This window comes from Castor canadensis, chromosome 11, assembly GCF_047511655.1.
Source record: "Castor canadensis chromosome 11, mCasCan1.hap1v2, whole genome shotgun sequence".
Classification (NCBI taxonomy): domain Eukaryota; kingdom Metazoa; phylum Chordata; class Mammalia; order Rodentia; family Castoridae; genus Castor; species Castor canadensis.
This window is the reverse complement of record NC_133396.1, coordinates 53988582-54002950: the sequence shown is the minus strand read 5'-3', so window position 1 is coordinate 54002950 and position 14369 is coordinate 53988582. Positions and strand designations below refer to the sequence as shown.

At 43.2% G+C, this 14369-nt stretch overlaps 1 protein-coding gene across 8 annotated transcripts in view; it reads left to right on the top strand.

The window, feature by feature from the left end:
• The window catches only part of Gas7 (growth arrest specific 7), a 227357-nt gene that overhangs the window by 76582 nt on the left and 136406 nt on the right, over positions 1–14369 (top strand). Inside the window, exon 1 of one of the 8 annotated variants that reach the window (XM_074046811.1) lies at positions 12843–12889. The exons of the other annotated variants lie outside the window; for them this stretch is intronic. Coding sequence (XP_073902912.1) covers positions 12858–12889 — 32 coding nt within the window. The 5' untranslated portion in view covers positions 12843–12857. Of the gene's footprint in view, positions 1–12842; positions 12890–14369 lie in introns of those variants that run through there. 8 annotated transcript variants of the gene reach the window in all.

Here is a 14369-nt window from a genome sequence, read left to right as displayed (position 1 = left end):
TGTGAGGTAGGTTTTTAGCACCCTGATTTTAAAGACCCAGAGAGTTCCTATGGTCTGTCCAAGGGCAAAGCCGGGTGGGGGGATGCAGGGAAACTCTGGTCTTACATATAAGACCTACACTCTTTCAATTCTTTTTTTTTGGCTGCACTGGGGTTTGAACTCATGCTTGCTAGGTAGGTGCTCTACCACTTGAGCCACTCCTCCAGCCCCACTCTTTCAATTCCCTTGTGGGTGCTGTGACCTTGAGCTCCCTGACATTTGGCAGAGGAGCCTGTATCCTTTTGGAATGATTCAGCTGTGCATTCAGGGAGATACCAGGTGTGTGCTTTGTGCTCAGTAAGTGGGCGCCATTCCGGATATGGCTGCTTAGCACCTGCCAGGACTGAGTGCCTGGGAAGGGAAGGCCGCTGTCCTTGGGGTCATTGCCCTGGGTTAGTGATTGGCAACCTGAAGACCCTGAACCGTGGGTTGTACTCTCCTTGGTTTCATCACTGCTGTCCTTGGAAGAGACAGCCTGCAGAATTGTCTCCCCACTTGCAAGCTGATTTGATGAGCCCATACTTAGCCCAGGGGTCAAGGACATGTTCACTTCTCTGCTCCTTGTGGCAGAAGGGGACCTTTATGCTCCATTCCCAAGAGGGCCCTGATCCAAATCCAATTTCAGGGGAGGGCAAATAGCACAGGACTGAAATGATAGTTGTTAATCGCATGATGCAATATGTAATAGCACCCAGTGGAAAATAGGGCGTCAGTTTAACATCCAGTCAGCATCAGAGAAGGCTTGGAAGAAATGCAGTGAAATACTGCAGTGGGATTCTAGGTGTTTAATCCCCAGATTTTACTTTTTGGTCTTTTCCCCTATAACAACCAACCACTTTTAGGACTGCCCTATAGGAGCCAATAGACATGAGATTTTACTGAGGAAGGTATGTTCCTATTGGAGAGCTTTGAAAGTGAGTGTGACATAATGGCTTTTTTTTTTAATTGAAGTAAAATTCACATAGCATAGAAACTCACAGTATTATGCAACTGTTATCTCTACCTAATTCCAAAACATTTTCATCACCCCTCCACAAAAGAAGCCCAGTACCCATTAAGCAGCCACTCCACAGTCTCAGCCTTTGACAACCCCAGGTTGCCCCTCTGTGGATTTCCCTATGGTGACACCATTTTTGGCAAGTCTTAGAGGAGTCATTCTAAGCTACTGGTAGAGGTTGGGTAGAGATTGAATGGGAGAGGTAACCAGGATAAAACAATGAGTACCATTAGGATCGTGGTGCTCCAGGTAAGAGGGACAGGTGGCTATCGGTAGAGGAGGTAGAGGAAGGTGAAAAGGGCTTGGGGTCAGGATTTTGAGAAGTGCTTTGTAAGGAAGCCTGCTATGGTTTGAGTGTGTCCCACAAAACCTCGTGTGTTGGAACCTTACTTCCTCAATGGGGCAGATAGGCAATGGGGCCTGGTCTGAGATGTTTGGCTAATAGGGTGGAGCCCTTTCTCATGGGATTGAGGAAGTTACCTCAGGAACAGGTTGTTGTAAGGCGAGGCTGCCCTTTGGGATTGCCCCTTTCACATGTACCCACTGTTCTTCAGTTTTCCACTGTGAGTTGAAGCAGCATGAGGCCCTTACCAGATATGGCTGCCTGAACTTGGACTTCCCAGTCTCCAGAAGCATGAGCCTAGTAAACCTCTGCTCATTTAAAGCATCCAGTCTCAGAGATTCTGTTACAGGAACAGAGAACAGACTAAGACAAAGTCTGTTCAATGTCATAATCTGCATTTGCCAGTGAAACTCTTTACCCAAATTGTTCTTCAACTTGTCCAACTGATTCAGCACATACACTGTCATGGTGGAAAGAGAACTGGATTGGATCTCCGGAAAATGGAGGTTGCCACCACATCGTTTTGGGACTTTGGGCTAGTCACTTCTGGCCCTTCCACATCTTCATCCAAAACTAAGAATGTTAATGAGCTTTAAGGTTGCACAATTCAGTGATTTCATGCCCTTGGATAAACTGCCATCATTTGTGAAAATGCCCAGCATGGGAACGTGGGTATCTTTGTGTTTTCATAACCAGCTTTTATTTTGTTTTGGTACAACTGAGGTTTGAACTCAAGGCTTCATACTTGCAAAGCAGGTACTCTACTGCTTAACCCAAACCTCCAGTCCATTTTGCTCTGGTTACATTTGGAGATGGGGTCTCATTAACTATTCACCTGGACTGACTTTGAACCTTGATCCTCCTGAGCTAGCCTCCCAAGTAGATAGGATTATAGATGTGAACTCTCTGTATAACCTGTATATAAATTTTTTTTACCCCTACTGGGCTCTGAAAGAGAGCTTGAAAGTGGACTGGCATTCTTAGGCAACTGAATTTTCATGAACCTTAGCTCATCTAGGGAGCTTTTGTCATTGCCTCATCTGAAATTCCAGGGGACCACAGCCTAGTGGCTCTTCACTGTGATAGTGTGGTATGCTGTGTCCCTGCCAGGTCAAGGTGTGCTGCAGAGATCTGATTTTTATTTTGTTTTCTTTTTGGTGGTACCCAGGTTTGAACTTAGGGCTTTGAGCTTACCAGGCAGACCCACAGTCTGAGTCACACCCCCAGTCCAGTTTGTTCTGGTTATTTTGGGGATAGGGTCTCGCTTATTGCCCAGGCTGCCACCATACCCAGCTATTGGATGAGATGGAGGTCTCTTGAACTTATTTGCCCAGGCTGGCCTGGAACCATGATCCTCCTGATCTCAGCCTCTCAAGAATGACGGGTGTGCACCACTGTGCCCAGGTATTAGTTGAAATGTAATCTTGTGAACTCCCTGTCTGGGCAAGCCTCAAACCTCAATTCTCTCCATCTCAGCCTCCTGAGTACCTAGGATTACAGGTGTGAGCCATGGGCAGCTTCAGAGATTCATTCTTAATAGTTCTGGTCTGTGAGAGAGTTACTTTTTGCCCAGGTCAGCAAGGTCAAGATTAGCCCAGTAAGGACTCACTTTCTCATTTATAAATGCGAATGCATTGCATTATGATGTGCCTTCTCTCTTCATTTTCCATGCTATAAACTTAAAGGCCTTTATTTTTATCTTAAGCAAAAGTAATCACATGTACATAGTTAAAAACAAAAGCAAATTGCACTAAAGGCTCAGAATACAGAGCAACACCCTCACACTCCAGTCCTCATGTCTAAGGCCTTGTTTTGGTGTTCCTGGTAGTCACTTCCAAAATTTTAAATAAAGTACTTTTATGGTATTCTCAGTTTATTAACCTTGGTATGATCTATTGGGCCCCTGTTATGACAGATGAGGAGTTAGTTACTTGTACTATGCACCAAATGTGGTAATTTTGTTGTGGTTTTGTTGTGGTACTGGGAATGGAGCTCATGCATTCTAGGCAAATGCTCTACCACTGAGCCACACCCCCATCCACTTCTCTTCTCTTCATTTCTTCTGTGAGCTAGGCCTTTTGCTCACAACTGGGCAACAAATGAGTCAAAGGAACTGAAGCCAGAGACTGATACCAGGGAGTCTTTTTCTTTTTTGGTGGTACTTTGATAGAATTCAGGGTCTTATGCTTGCTAGGCAGATACTCTACCACCACTTGAGGCACACTCCAGTCCTTTTGCCTTAAGTTTGTTTTTCAGATAGGGTATTGTTCTTTTGCACAGGCTGGCCTTAGACCACGAACCTTCTACTTCTGCCTCTTGAGTAGCTGGGATTACAGGTATACCTCACCACAGTCAGTCCCAGAGGGTACTTTTTAAGGACTTAGTTCAAACTAAGGGTTAAAACAAGCAGCCAATGATACGCTGGTCTTTAAAGACTGTTTTTAATTACTGCAGGCTCTCTTTCTTGGACCCCTTAAGCACTGTGTCTTTGTGTTAGGACAGGAATGATTGGGTCTCTCTTGAGCAGGTGGCTTAATTTACCTTGATGATACTTAATTTATCTTGCCTATACAGCAAGTGCATGGTTTTCTCTTTTCTCCCTGGTTGCAAAGCTCCATGCTAGATTTGGGGTTTACCTTTTGTGCTAGCAGATTGGATTAAAGAGGTCTCCAACTCACCCAGACCTCATTTTTTTTTTTTTTTGGTTGTTATTTTCTCTCCATCTAATTGTGTTACTCTGGGTGGCTGGATTCGGGAAGCTGTAGCATGAATGCATACTAATCTCTTCTTTAATCCTTAGAGTCTCAGAGGAGCTGTGGTTCCCTGTGAGCCCTCCCTACCCTCCCAGCCCTTCCCTGCCTGGAAGTTAGACCTATGGGCTTGACATCCCTTCCCTGGGTTTGGGTGTACCCTGCATTTCCCTTCTCTTCCAACATGGGAAGCAACTGCTCCAGAAGAAGGGTGGCGTGGCAGCGTGCCCCATGTAATTAAGGGTTATTTATTTCCCTGTTAAAGACACTGGACCGTGAGAGGATTTACCCTGAATCCATTCAGATCTCTGGGCTGGGGCTTATAAAAAGTGCTTGGCAATTAGTGCCGTGTGGAACCGCCCCGCCAGCCTGGGCCTGCACAGGTTTAACAGGAGTCAGAGAGGTGCCAAAGGTACTTTATGGTGGGGTTCCCCCACTTCCCAAAGCCCTCATTGCCTCAGCTGAGGGTCTCAGAGAATAGGAATGTTAGAGCCAAGGATGGTCACCTCCAGCCAGGCCACCTGGAGTCTTGTGCCCAGCTCCTCTGTACCTCCTAAGACACCTCAACCCATCTCATTGGTACCCTAACAACCACAGTGTGCTAGCTCCCTCATTTATTCATCCCTGTAGTTTTAAAAGCAGCACAAGGTTCCCCCCTTTACAAGTTGAGCACCGCTAATTAAAAAATCCAAAATGCTCCACAATCTGAAACTTCTTGAGCACTAAAATGATGCTGCAAGTGATAACTTCCACCCCACGAAACTTTGTGTCACTTTACTGGAAACACTGTATGAAATTTCCTTCAGGCTGTGTGTGCAAGGTGTATAGGAAACAAATGAATGTCCTGCCCCCAGAAGATCTCATTTTGCTTATGCAAATATTCCAAATCTGAAAAACTCCAATTGGAAAGGCTTCTGGTCCCAACCATTCCCCAAAGTCAGCCTGTATGTGCTGAAATTGTGTGCAGCAGCCTGGTGCACCTTGAAGGTGAAGTGAGTCTGCTCTGGTTAAAGTGAGGACAGCCTTCCTTGCTGCCCCTCCACTCCTGGCACACAAGGTCTGCCTCCCTCCTGTCTTCCTCCCAATCATAGAATGATGAGTTTCCTTACTGTGATTTTCTTTATAGGGGATTCTTAAAGACCTGTAGTATTTTAGAATGAAGAAGGACCTTACAATTCAGCACTGCTTCCCTTTCTCTGTAATAAACAGGCTAGAAATGTTAAATCTCCCCCAGGACCCTGTTGTGGTCAATTTCAGCACTCAGTTGTCACAGATTGGCTGTGTCTGACCTCACGCTTGTAGTGTCAGGCTTTATAATGAAGAAGGCTTACAGATTGTTTGAAGAAAGTATTCTGAATCCTTTCCTTCCTTCCTTCGTTCCTTCCTTCCTTCCTTCTGTCCTTCCTCTTTCTTCCCTTCCTCCCTCTTATCTTCCCTCCCTGGTTCATAAGAGCATGCAAGCATGTCTGCTGGATGCTGCAGGCATCACAGACACCCAGAAAACTTGGCCTCTGTGTCTCAGGTTCTTACAAGCCCATCACTGAGCTGAGACAAAGTGCATGCCATCCTGCAGCATAAGATCTTTTGTGACAAGTGCCATTAAGGGTATTGTTGATTGAAAAGAATGTCCCTAAAAAAAAAAATACTGTCCAATACTTATTTTTTCTAATGGGGCATGGGTAGAGATCAAACCCAGGACCTTGCACATGCTAGGCAAGCACTACCTACTGAACTGCATCCCCAATCCCCTGGCCCAATTTCTCATCAGTAATTCCATCTTTGGGGAGAGGGCTTAGCAGAAATTGGGGAAGCTGAAGCATGGTGCTCTTGTGCTCCTTGAGGCCTGGGCTGACCTCACTGTGAACCTGCCTTCCTTGACTCTCCTTCTCTGATGGATATTTTGGGTTTTCCCTGTGCACACCAGAGCTTTGTTTTCCTTCTTCTCTTTCTTAAACTACTAAGTTGCTAGTGGTAACCACCGGGTTCCCCCTTCCTTAGAAATAAAGCAACAAAAAAGAGAACATTTTGTGTAAGCCCTGGGTTTTACCCGCCCATCTGTGTGCCAGTTCTCCTTTGAGTTCCTTTGTGAAACTGACAGAATCCTTCAGTATCTTAGGAGGTTTACAGGTTGGTCTGAGGGGATCTTGAAGTTCCTGGGCCTCTCTTCCTTAGGGGACACTGGGGGTGCTTTGGCATCTCTTACTGTGCCCCTGAGTGCTCTTCTGTCTTTAACCAGAATGCATAACCATGAGCTGGTGATTCCATGGTGTCTCTTCTCAGACGCCTCATGTTCCTTTCTGGAATTGTGTACAACTGAGCCCATGTCAGTCTGAGATTGCACCTGATCCACAGCAGGACTGGCTGGGATTATTTCTTCCACATGCCACCTTTGGGATCTGTTTTTGAATTCTGCACTTCCCAGCAGTTCTCACTAATCTTAACAGCTTGTGCAATGCAAATCAATTATAATTCTCTAACCTACCCTACCCTTTGTCTTAACCCAAATATTCCCTCTACCTCTCTAGAGAGCCCAGAACAAATCCACATTCATTCCTTACAATAGACCCAAAACAGGGACCGTGCTAGGTATTGGGAATGCTATGTAGAAAGAAAGAGGCAAACTCTAGTTCTCACAGTCTTGGGGACACACGTAAACCCCACTTATCTCCCCAGATACTATCAGCGCTTCAGCGTGCACATTCTGGGATGATTAGCTAATGACTTTGGACTAGCTCATGCAATGCCAAAACTGTGAGTCACTCCTTTACAGGTGTGGACAACATCGCTCCGTTGCTATGGGAACATGAACGTTTATTTGTCTCAGATCAGGAGGAATTTGCTTCCAGTCCTCTGCAATGAGGATGTCTCCTACAGCGGTCCTCAGGCATGTGCGTTCTCCTCTGCCTTCTGCCACTCCATGCACTGGTCGCTGGCTCCTGGGTGGTTGTCCTGGTCCAGAGTACACAGTTGACCCTCCCCCACCCTGTGCTATTTTATAGATGCAGCCAAAATCCAGTCTCTTCTAATTTGAAGTCTCAGTGACTGAATAATTTCTTGAGGCAAGGCAGGATGTTGAGGTGACAAGAGCTAGGCTTTTAAAGTTAGACAGATTTGGCTCAAATTCTGGCTCTGTCACTTGTGAGCTCTGCAACCTTGGGAAAATACAGTTCTTCCTCAACTTCTGTGTCCTTATGGATAAGCTGGGATAATCCCTACTTTACCAGGCAATCGGAGGGACAAAATGAAAGTGTGCCCAAGTGCTTAGCACATCACTCAGTGACTGGTGGTTTTCTTTCATTCTGTCTCCTGCCCCCTGGAGGCAGTTTATGATGGGGAAGTCAATGATCCTGAGAAATTAGTAAGGTGGCTGACCTCCTCAGGGCTGTGGGTCTTGTGTACCTTGGGCTGGATGGGTGGATGTATCACGCAGTGTTCTTCAGAAACTGATTCTGAGTGGGGAGATAGTGGTTTACACCTGTAAGCCTAACTACTTGGGTTGCTGAGATTGGGAGAATCAAGGTCCAGGCTGGCCTAAGCAAAAAGTGAGACCCTATCTCCAAAATAATCAGAACAAAAATGTCTGGAGGTGTGGCTCAAACAGTAGACTACACGTCAATTGAGCACAAAGCTCTGGGTTCAAACCCCAGTACCTCCCACTTTCTCCAAAAGAAAGTAACTGATTCTGGCTGACACCAGCAAACTGGGATTTACTGTGAAGATACTGGAGGCCCACAGCATAGGCAGGAAGCTGGGGAAAAGCTCTCAAACAGATAGCAGCCAGGTGCTCAGCTATGTGAGGCCGCAAAGTGGGCAGAACAGGAACAATCTTACGACAAAATGGTATGGTCAGATTCATTGATTAGAAAGGACAGACTCCGTGCATGTCTTCCTTTGTTGCTCTTGCCTGTAGTTCCAAGTGTCTTCACAGAGCATCCAGAGGCGTAGGTCACACACCTGCAGCCTGTGAAAGAGGAAGGAGCCCTAGGAATCCCTTTGGGTCTGTCACAGGAGAGCTGGCACATGGAGCAATAGAAAGATATAGAGAAGTGCCCAGAAGGGGAGAGAAGATGTCCTTAAAAAATGAGCAGGGTGCTATTAAGATCTGGAAAAAGGATACTTAGGAACTGAATCTGCAGATATCTGCTGAGGCAATCTTGGACAGAAGATTTGGCTTCTCTCTAGAAAATGAGAGACTTGTATGAGACCATCTTAAAAGACCCTTTGGTTTCTAATAGGACTACTCTAGTTATTAAATAGATAACTCTTCCACTGGGAAGAAGTAGGAATTGACATAATAAGCCATCATGAGCTGGCAGTGTGGTTCAAGTGGTAGAGCGCCTGCCCAGAAAGCGAGAGGCCCTGAGTTCAAATACTAGTACCTAAAAAAAAAAATCACTATAAGCCACCTTAGTTTTTCATTCTCCCCTGAAACTTTTTCCCCGCCCAATATAGGTATTTAATAACCAATACCTAAAAAACCCATGTACTTTTAAATAAACATTTATAGAAAATTAGAGATGATAAATGTATCAGCCACTCATACTTTTTTGAGCTATAGTTTACCATAAAATAAAATTCATTCTACCCATATAGGTGAATGAGCTGGGCGTGGTAGCACATACCTCTAGTCTCAGAATTTGGGAAGCTGAGGCCAAAGGATCATAAGTTTCAGGCCACCCTGGGCTACATAGTGAGATCTTGTCTCAAAAACAAATAAAAAGCATATATAAGTGACTTGACAAATGTATACACCATAGTAACCCCTCTCTAATACCTCAGTATTCATTAGGGATTGGTTCTAGTTCACCCCAGGATACTAAAATCCAAGGATGCTTGAGCCTCTGTTATGAGATGGTGTAGTATTTGCCTGTAACCTATGCACACCCCTGTATATTTGAATCATCCTTAGATTACTTATAACACTTAGTACAATGTAAGTGCTATGTAAATAGTTATTATAGAGTGTGGTTTAGGGAATAACAACAAGAAAAAAGTCTACATATTCAGTACATTTTTTCCTGAATATTGCCAACCCTCAGTTGATTGAACCCACGAGTATGGAACCCATAAATGTAGAAGGCTGAATTTATAGACATCATCTCAGACAGTTCCTCTCTTCCCATAGCAGTCATTCTTTCTCCTCTGTTCCCACCTGTCTCCCTAGGTCATCTCTGATCTTATTTCTATCCTACAGACTAGCTTTGTTATTCTAGCATTTCATAGAAACAGGTCATGCAAGATGTACTCTGAGTTCAGCTTCTTTCAAACCACATAATGTCTAAGTTTTTCATCTATATTTTTGTGGCACTGGTTCAGTTCTTTTTAACGCTAAGTAGAATTCCATTAACTGAATTTACTACAATTTGTTTATTCTTTTGTCAATTGATGGACATCTGGGTTGTTTTAATTTTTAGCTTTTAAGAATAAATCTGCTCTCAACATTTGGGTACAAGTCTTTTGGACATTGTTTCATTTGTCTGACATAAATACCTGGGAGTGAAATTGCTGGATCATATGTAAGTATAGGTTTAACTTGATAAGAAATGGCAAAAGCGATTTTCCAAAGCAGCTGCTTCAATTTCCTCATCTCATGCAGCAAGATAAGAGCTTTCAGTTGTTCTACCAAGAAGATAGAATGTTACCAACCTTAAAATAATTTTTTAAGCCATTCTAGTGAGCACAAAGTGATTTCTCACTGTGCTTTTTTTTCTTGTATTTTCCTAAAGATTGGTGATGTTGAGCATTTTTTATGTGCTTATCATCATCTCTGGATTCGACAAGTATTAACATTTGCCAATTATCAGCCAGAAGTAGTATGTTACTTGGCATTCAAAATCCATGGGTATTTCTCCAATCTTTTCCTTCTGTCCCTCCCTGCCTGGAGGTAACCCCTGTTTTGTGGTTGGTATGTATTTTTCACAAATGTGTTTTAAATTCTTATTAGTATGTATACCTTCCAGAACAGAATTAAGCAATGTCTTTGTGCGTTGCAAAACTTCCATGAAATGTGTCATACTGTATTCATCCTTTTGCAGTTCACTTTTTTTTTTTTTTTGGCAGCACTGGGGTTTGAATTCAGGGCTTCACCCTTGCTAGGCAGGCACTCTACCTCTTGAGCCACTCTGTGGTTTGTGCACGTTGTTTTATGCAGCCCCAATCATGTGAACTGTTACATAGTCTTGGAACATGTGCATATTCTACATTTATCCCCACCTGTGGGTGTTGTAGTGTTTACTTTGAGCCTGTCTCCTGGTGTGTTTTTGTGAGCATCCTCTGAGGCTAAATACCTAGAAGGAGAAAATCCTCTTGTGAGTGTGTACATCTGGACTTTGGTAAACAGTGCCAAGTTGTTTCCAAGAGGTTTTGCAAATACATACTGCCACCCACAGAGCATCAGAATTTCCATTTGCCTTGCCAAACCCACCAGACTCCTTATTTTTGCCATCTGAGGGCACAAAGTCCTGCACCTTGGATTTGAATTGCATTTGCATTTCCTTCACTGCTAATGAGGTTGTATATGTTTTCATGTTTAGTCACCATGTGGATTTCTTCTTCCGAAAGTTCTCCTGAATTTCATGTGCCCGCTCTGTTCAATTTTTCTCTTGTACTGTTTTCTAATTGTTATTTTAGCTCTTCATTTTTCACTGATGTATTTTGTCATGCAGAAATTTTTGCATTGTAATCTAATCAACTTTATTTATCACTTCATGAACTTTGCTTTCTGTTTTAAGAAATCTTTTCTTATCCCCAGGTCATAAGATGGTTTTGTATGTGACAATTAGATCTTTGATCCATCTGTAATTTCTTTTTATTGTTTGCTCTAACGCAGGGACACAATTGTTTTCATATTTTTTTTTCTAATGAGTAAGGCTGTCATCCCATTATTATTTAAAAAAAAATCTAACCTCGCTGATAGTTTTTTTTTTTTGAGGGGAGAAGTGGTTGCTGGGATTGGAACCCAGGGCCTTGTGCATGTTTGGCACAAGCTCTACCACTGAGATTCTACCCCACCTCCAACCCCTCCTCACTGATTTGATGGCTGCCTCTGCCATATGTTTTCATAAATGTGTGATATATTATTCCTGGTCTCACTTTTCTGTTTTTTTGGTTCATTTCTGGAAGGCAGCTATGCTTACCACTATACCACCAAAGCATCCATTTCTGTAACCATTGCCCACTGTTTTAATTATTATAACTTTATAAGAATTCTTACTATCTGACAGAGCAAGTCCTCCTCCTTCCAAATTGTCTGGATAGTTTTTTTTAGGATGTTCACTATTTCCTACGAATTCTAGAATTAGCTTCTTGAGTTCTATGAACGATTCTTGTGCTTTCTGTTGAAATGGCACTATGCTTTGAGATTAAATTGACGTGATGATTGATCTTGACTGTCAACTTGACCAGATTCAGACATGGCTAGGGAATTAGTAAAGCTCACTTCCAGGAGTGTCTGTGAGGGAGTTTCTAGAGAGGATTGACATGGGAGAGTAACTCAGGAAGCAGCTCCATTCAGTGGGCTAGGAGTCTGCATGGACTAATTCGGGGAAGGGAGGACGGTAGCTAGCACTGCATTGCTCTCTCTCTGCTTCTGGCTGCCATAACGTGAGCTGTTCTGCTCTCCCATTCTCTCTGCTATGATGGACTAAAATCTCTGGAACCATGAGTCAAAATAAATACTCCCCCTTAAGTTGTTTCTATCAGATAATTGTCACAGTGATGATAAAACTAACTAATTCAGAAAATTGGTACCAGAGAAGTGGTGTCATTGCTGTGATTACCTGACCATATGGTTCAAAAGCTTTTAGAACTGGTTTGATGGAGGAATTTGGAAGTTTGGAGAAGCAGGCTAGAAAAAGCTTAGAATACTGTATACAGAGCTTAATGGGAGATTCTGGATGGAGGTTCAGAAGACCAGAATAATAATAGGAATGTGGACAATGAAGGCAGGCTCATGAGGTTTTAAATGGGCACAAAGGTTCTAGTGGGAATCAGAAAGGGCAGCTGGAGTGACCAAGTGGTACAGTACATGCCTAGCAAGTGAGAGGCCCTGAGTTCAAACCCCAGTGGCACCAAAAAAAAAAAAAGACTAAAATTGGACTAGAGGTCATTTGTGTTACATTGTGGCAAAGAACTTGCCCATATTTTGTCCATGCCCTAAGACTTTGTGGGAGGTTAAATTTAATGGTGATGACTAATTAACTTGTTGGAGGAGATTTCAAGGCATTCAGGCTGCACTATGGTTATTGTCAGTTGGTTTTGGTCAGGTTTATGGTAAGAATTGGCAACAAAAAGCAGAGCAGAAAGATTTGAAAAACTCAAAGTTTTGTGAGAAAAGTTGGGGCCAAGGAAGTCTGGGTTTCTGAAGAGATTAGTACCATCAAAAAGAAGACAAGTACTTTGTACTGGGATAGTAGGAAAGCTACTTTGTGGGTATTTCAGGAATTGGCCAGACACCACCCATAGCCCACTCCAGGATATGAAAGAGTAAAACTCATTGAAAAGACTTTCCCTTGAGAAGAGAGTGCCTCTGGGTGCCAAGCTGGCAGAGCCCTGCCTACAAAGTCATTTCCTTGGGATTTTTTTCCTCTGCTTTCATCCTTCCAGGCACTCAGAGGCTACTGCAGCTGTGATCCAAAGGGAAGAGCTAACACTCAAGCTGGTGGCAGATCTTTCATCATCCATGTGATGGATGCTGGTTTTGTAGGCATACAGAATGCAAGAGTTATAGATGCATGGGAGACTTCCATCAAGATTTCAAAGGTACCCATGGGAGTCCAGGCAGTGTATGGCAGGGTCACACTCCCTGCAGGCTGTCCTTGAGATGTGGTGAGTGAAGCTTGAGGGTGAAGCTGAAGATACAATGAAGACACCGGGAAGTTAGAAATGTCAGGAATGTAAACATCTGCTGAAGAAAAATGTAGAGTCAGCCCAAGAGAGATTTCATGTGGGCTACAAATGGGAAGGCCATAGGGGCAGGGCTGCCCAAGCTCATTGGAATTCATATCACGCCATGCTTTGCACCAAATAACCAACATGGGTCTACAGGATCGAATGTTTGCCCTGCTGGGTTGCGGTCTTGCTTAGGTCCCATCCATTCCATGGAAGAATGCCACCATTTTTCCCTCTTGGAATGTTTACTTGGTGCTACTGTATTTTGGGAGTGTATAACTTGTTTTTAATTTTATAGAGGCCCACAGCTGAGAGTTTAGTTGTGTCTCAGAGGACTTTTGAATAATGCTGGAACTATTAAGACTATGGGGACCCTTGAGATGAACTGAATGCCTTTTGTATTATGAGATGGCTATGAGACTCATGAGTGGAATGCTATGGTTCAAATATGAAATGTCCCCATCAGGATCACTATTGACTATTTGGTGCTATTTTGGAAGGTCTTACAAACTTTACCACTTGAGCCATATCTCCAGCCTAGAAACTTTAGGAGGTGGAGCCTAACTGGAGGAAGTAGGTCATTGGAAGCTATACCTTGTCCTGGGGTCAGTCAGCAGTCAGTCTGTCTGTATGTCTGTCTCTTTCTCTCTTTCTCATTGCTTCCTGTTTGCCATGAGATGAGTGTTCCCTGCCACATGATCCTCAGGCCATGATATTCTGCTGCACCATGAGCCTAGAATAAACAGAGCCAAGGACTATGGACTGAAACCTCCGAAATTGTAAGCCAAAATAAATCCTTTCTCCTTTAGATTCTTCTCTTAGGCATTTGGTCACAGTGACAAAAGTCTGACTAACACAGTTGGGAAGAAAAGGCTCCTTGGTAAGAGTGAGCTGCCCATTTCTTTAGACTTCCCTTTAATGTATCTCAAGATAGTTTTATAATCATCCCCATACATAACTAAAGAAAGTCTTGTTTCTTTAGTTACATTCATTTATAACTAAGGTATTTTGTTGCTGTTGTGAATGGTATATTTAAATTTTTCTATTAAATTTGATGTTCATTTTTATCAAAGTCATAGAATTTTAAAAAGCAGTGTTCCCTGTCCTTCTCAAAGACTACCCCTGAAAGTCTGGAGCTTTACCTTCTTATAAATAATGTATTTATACTATTGTTTCTTATCTCCACACTTAACCATTTCACATGTGGTCTATTGAATTCCTATCATCGCTCTTGCCCACCCCCCAAACAGAACTCCTCAACCACCCTAAATAGAAATAACATCTTTGGTTATATCAGGGCCTGGTGTTTTTTATGCATGTGTAAATTATATCTGAGTTTCTTATTGGTCTC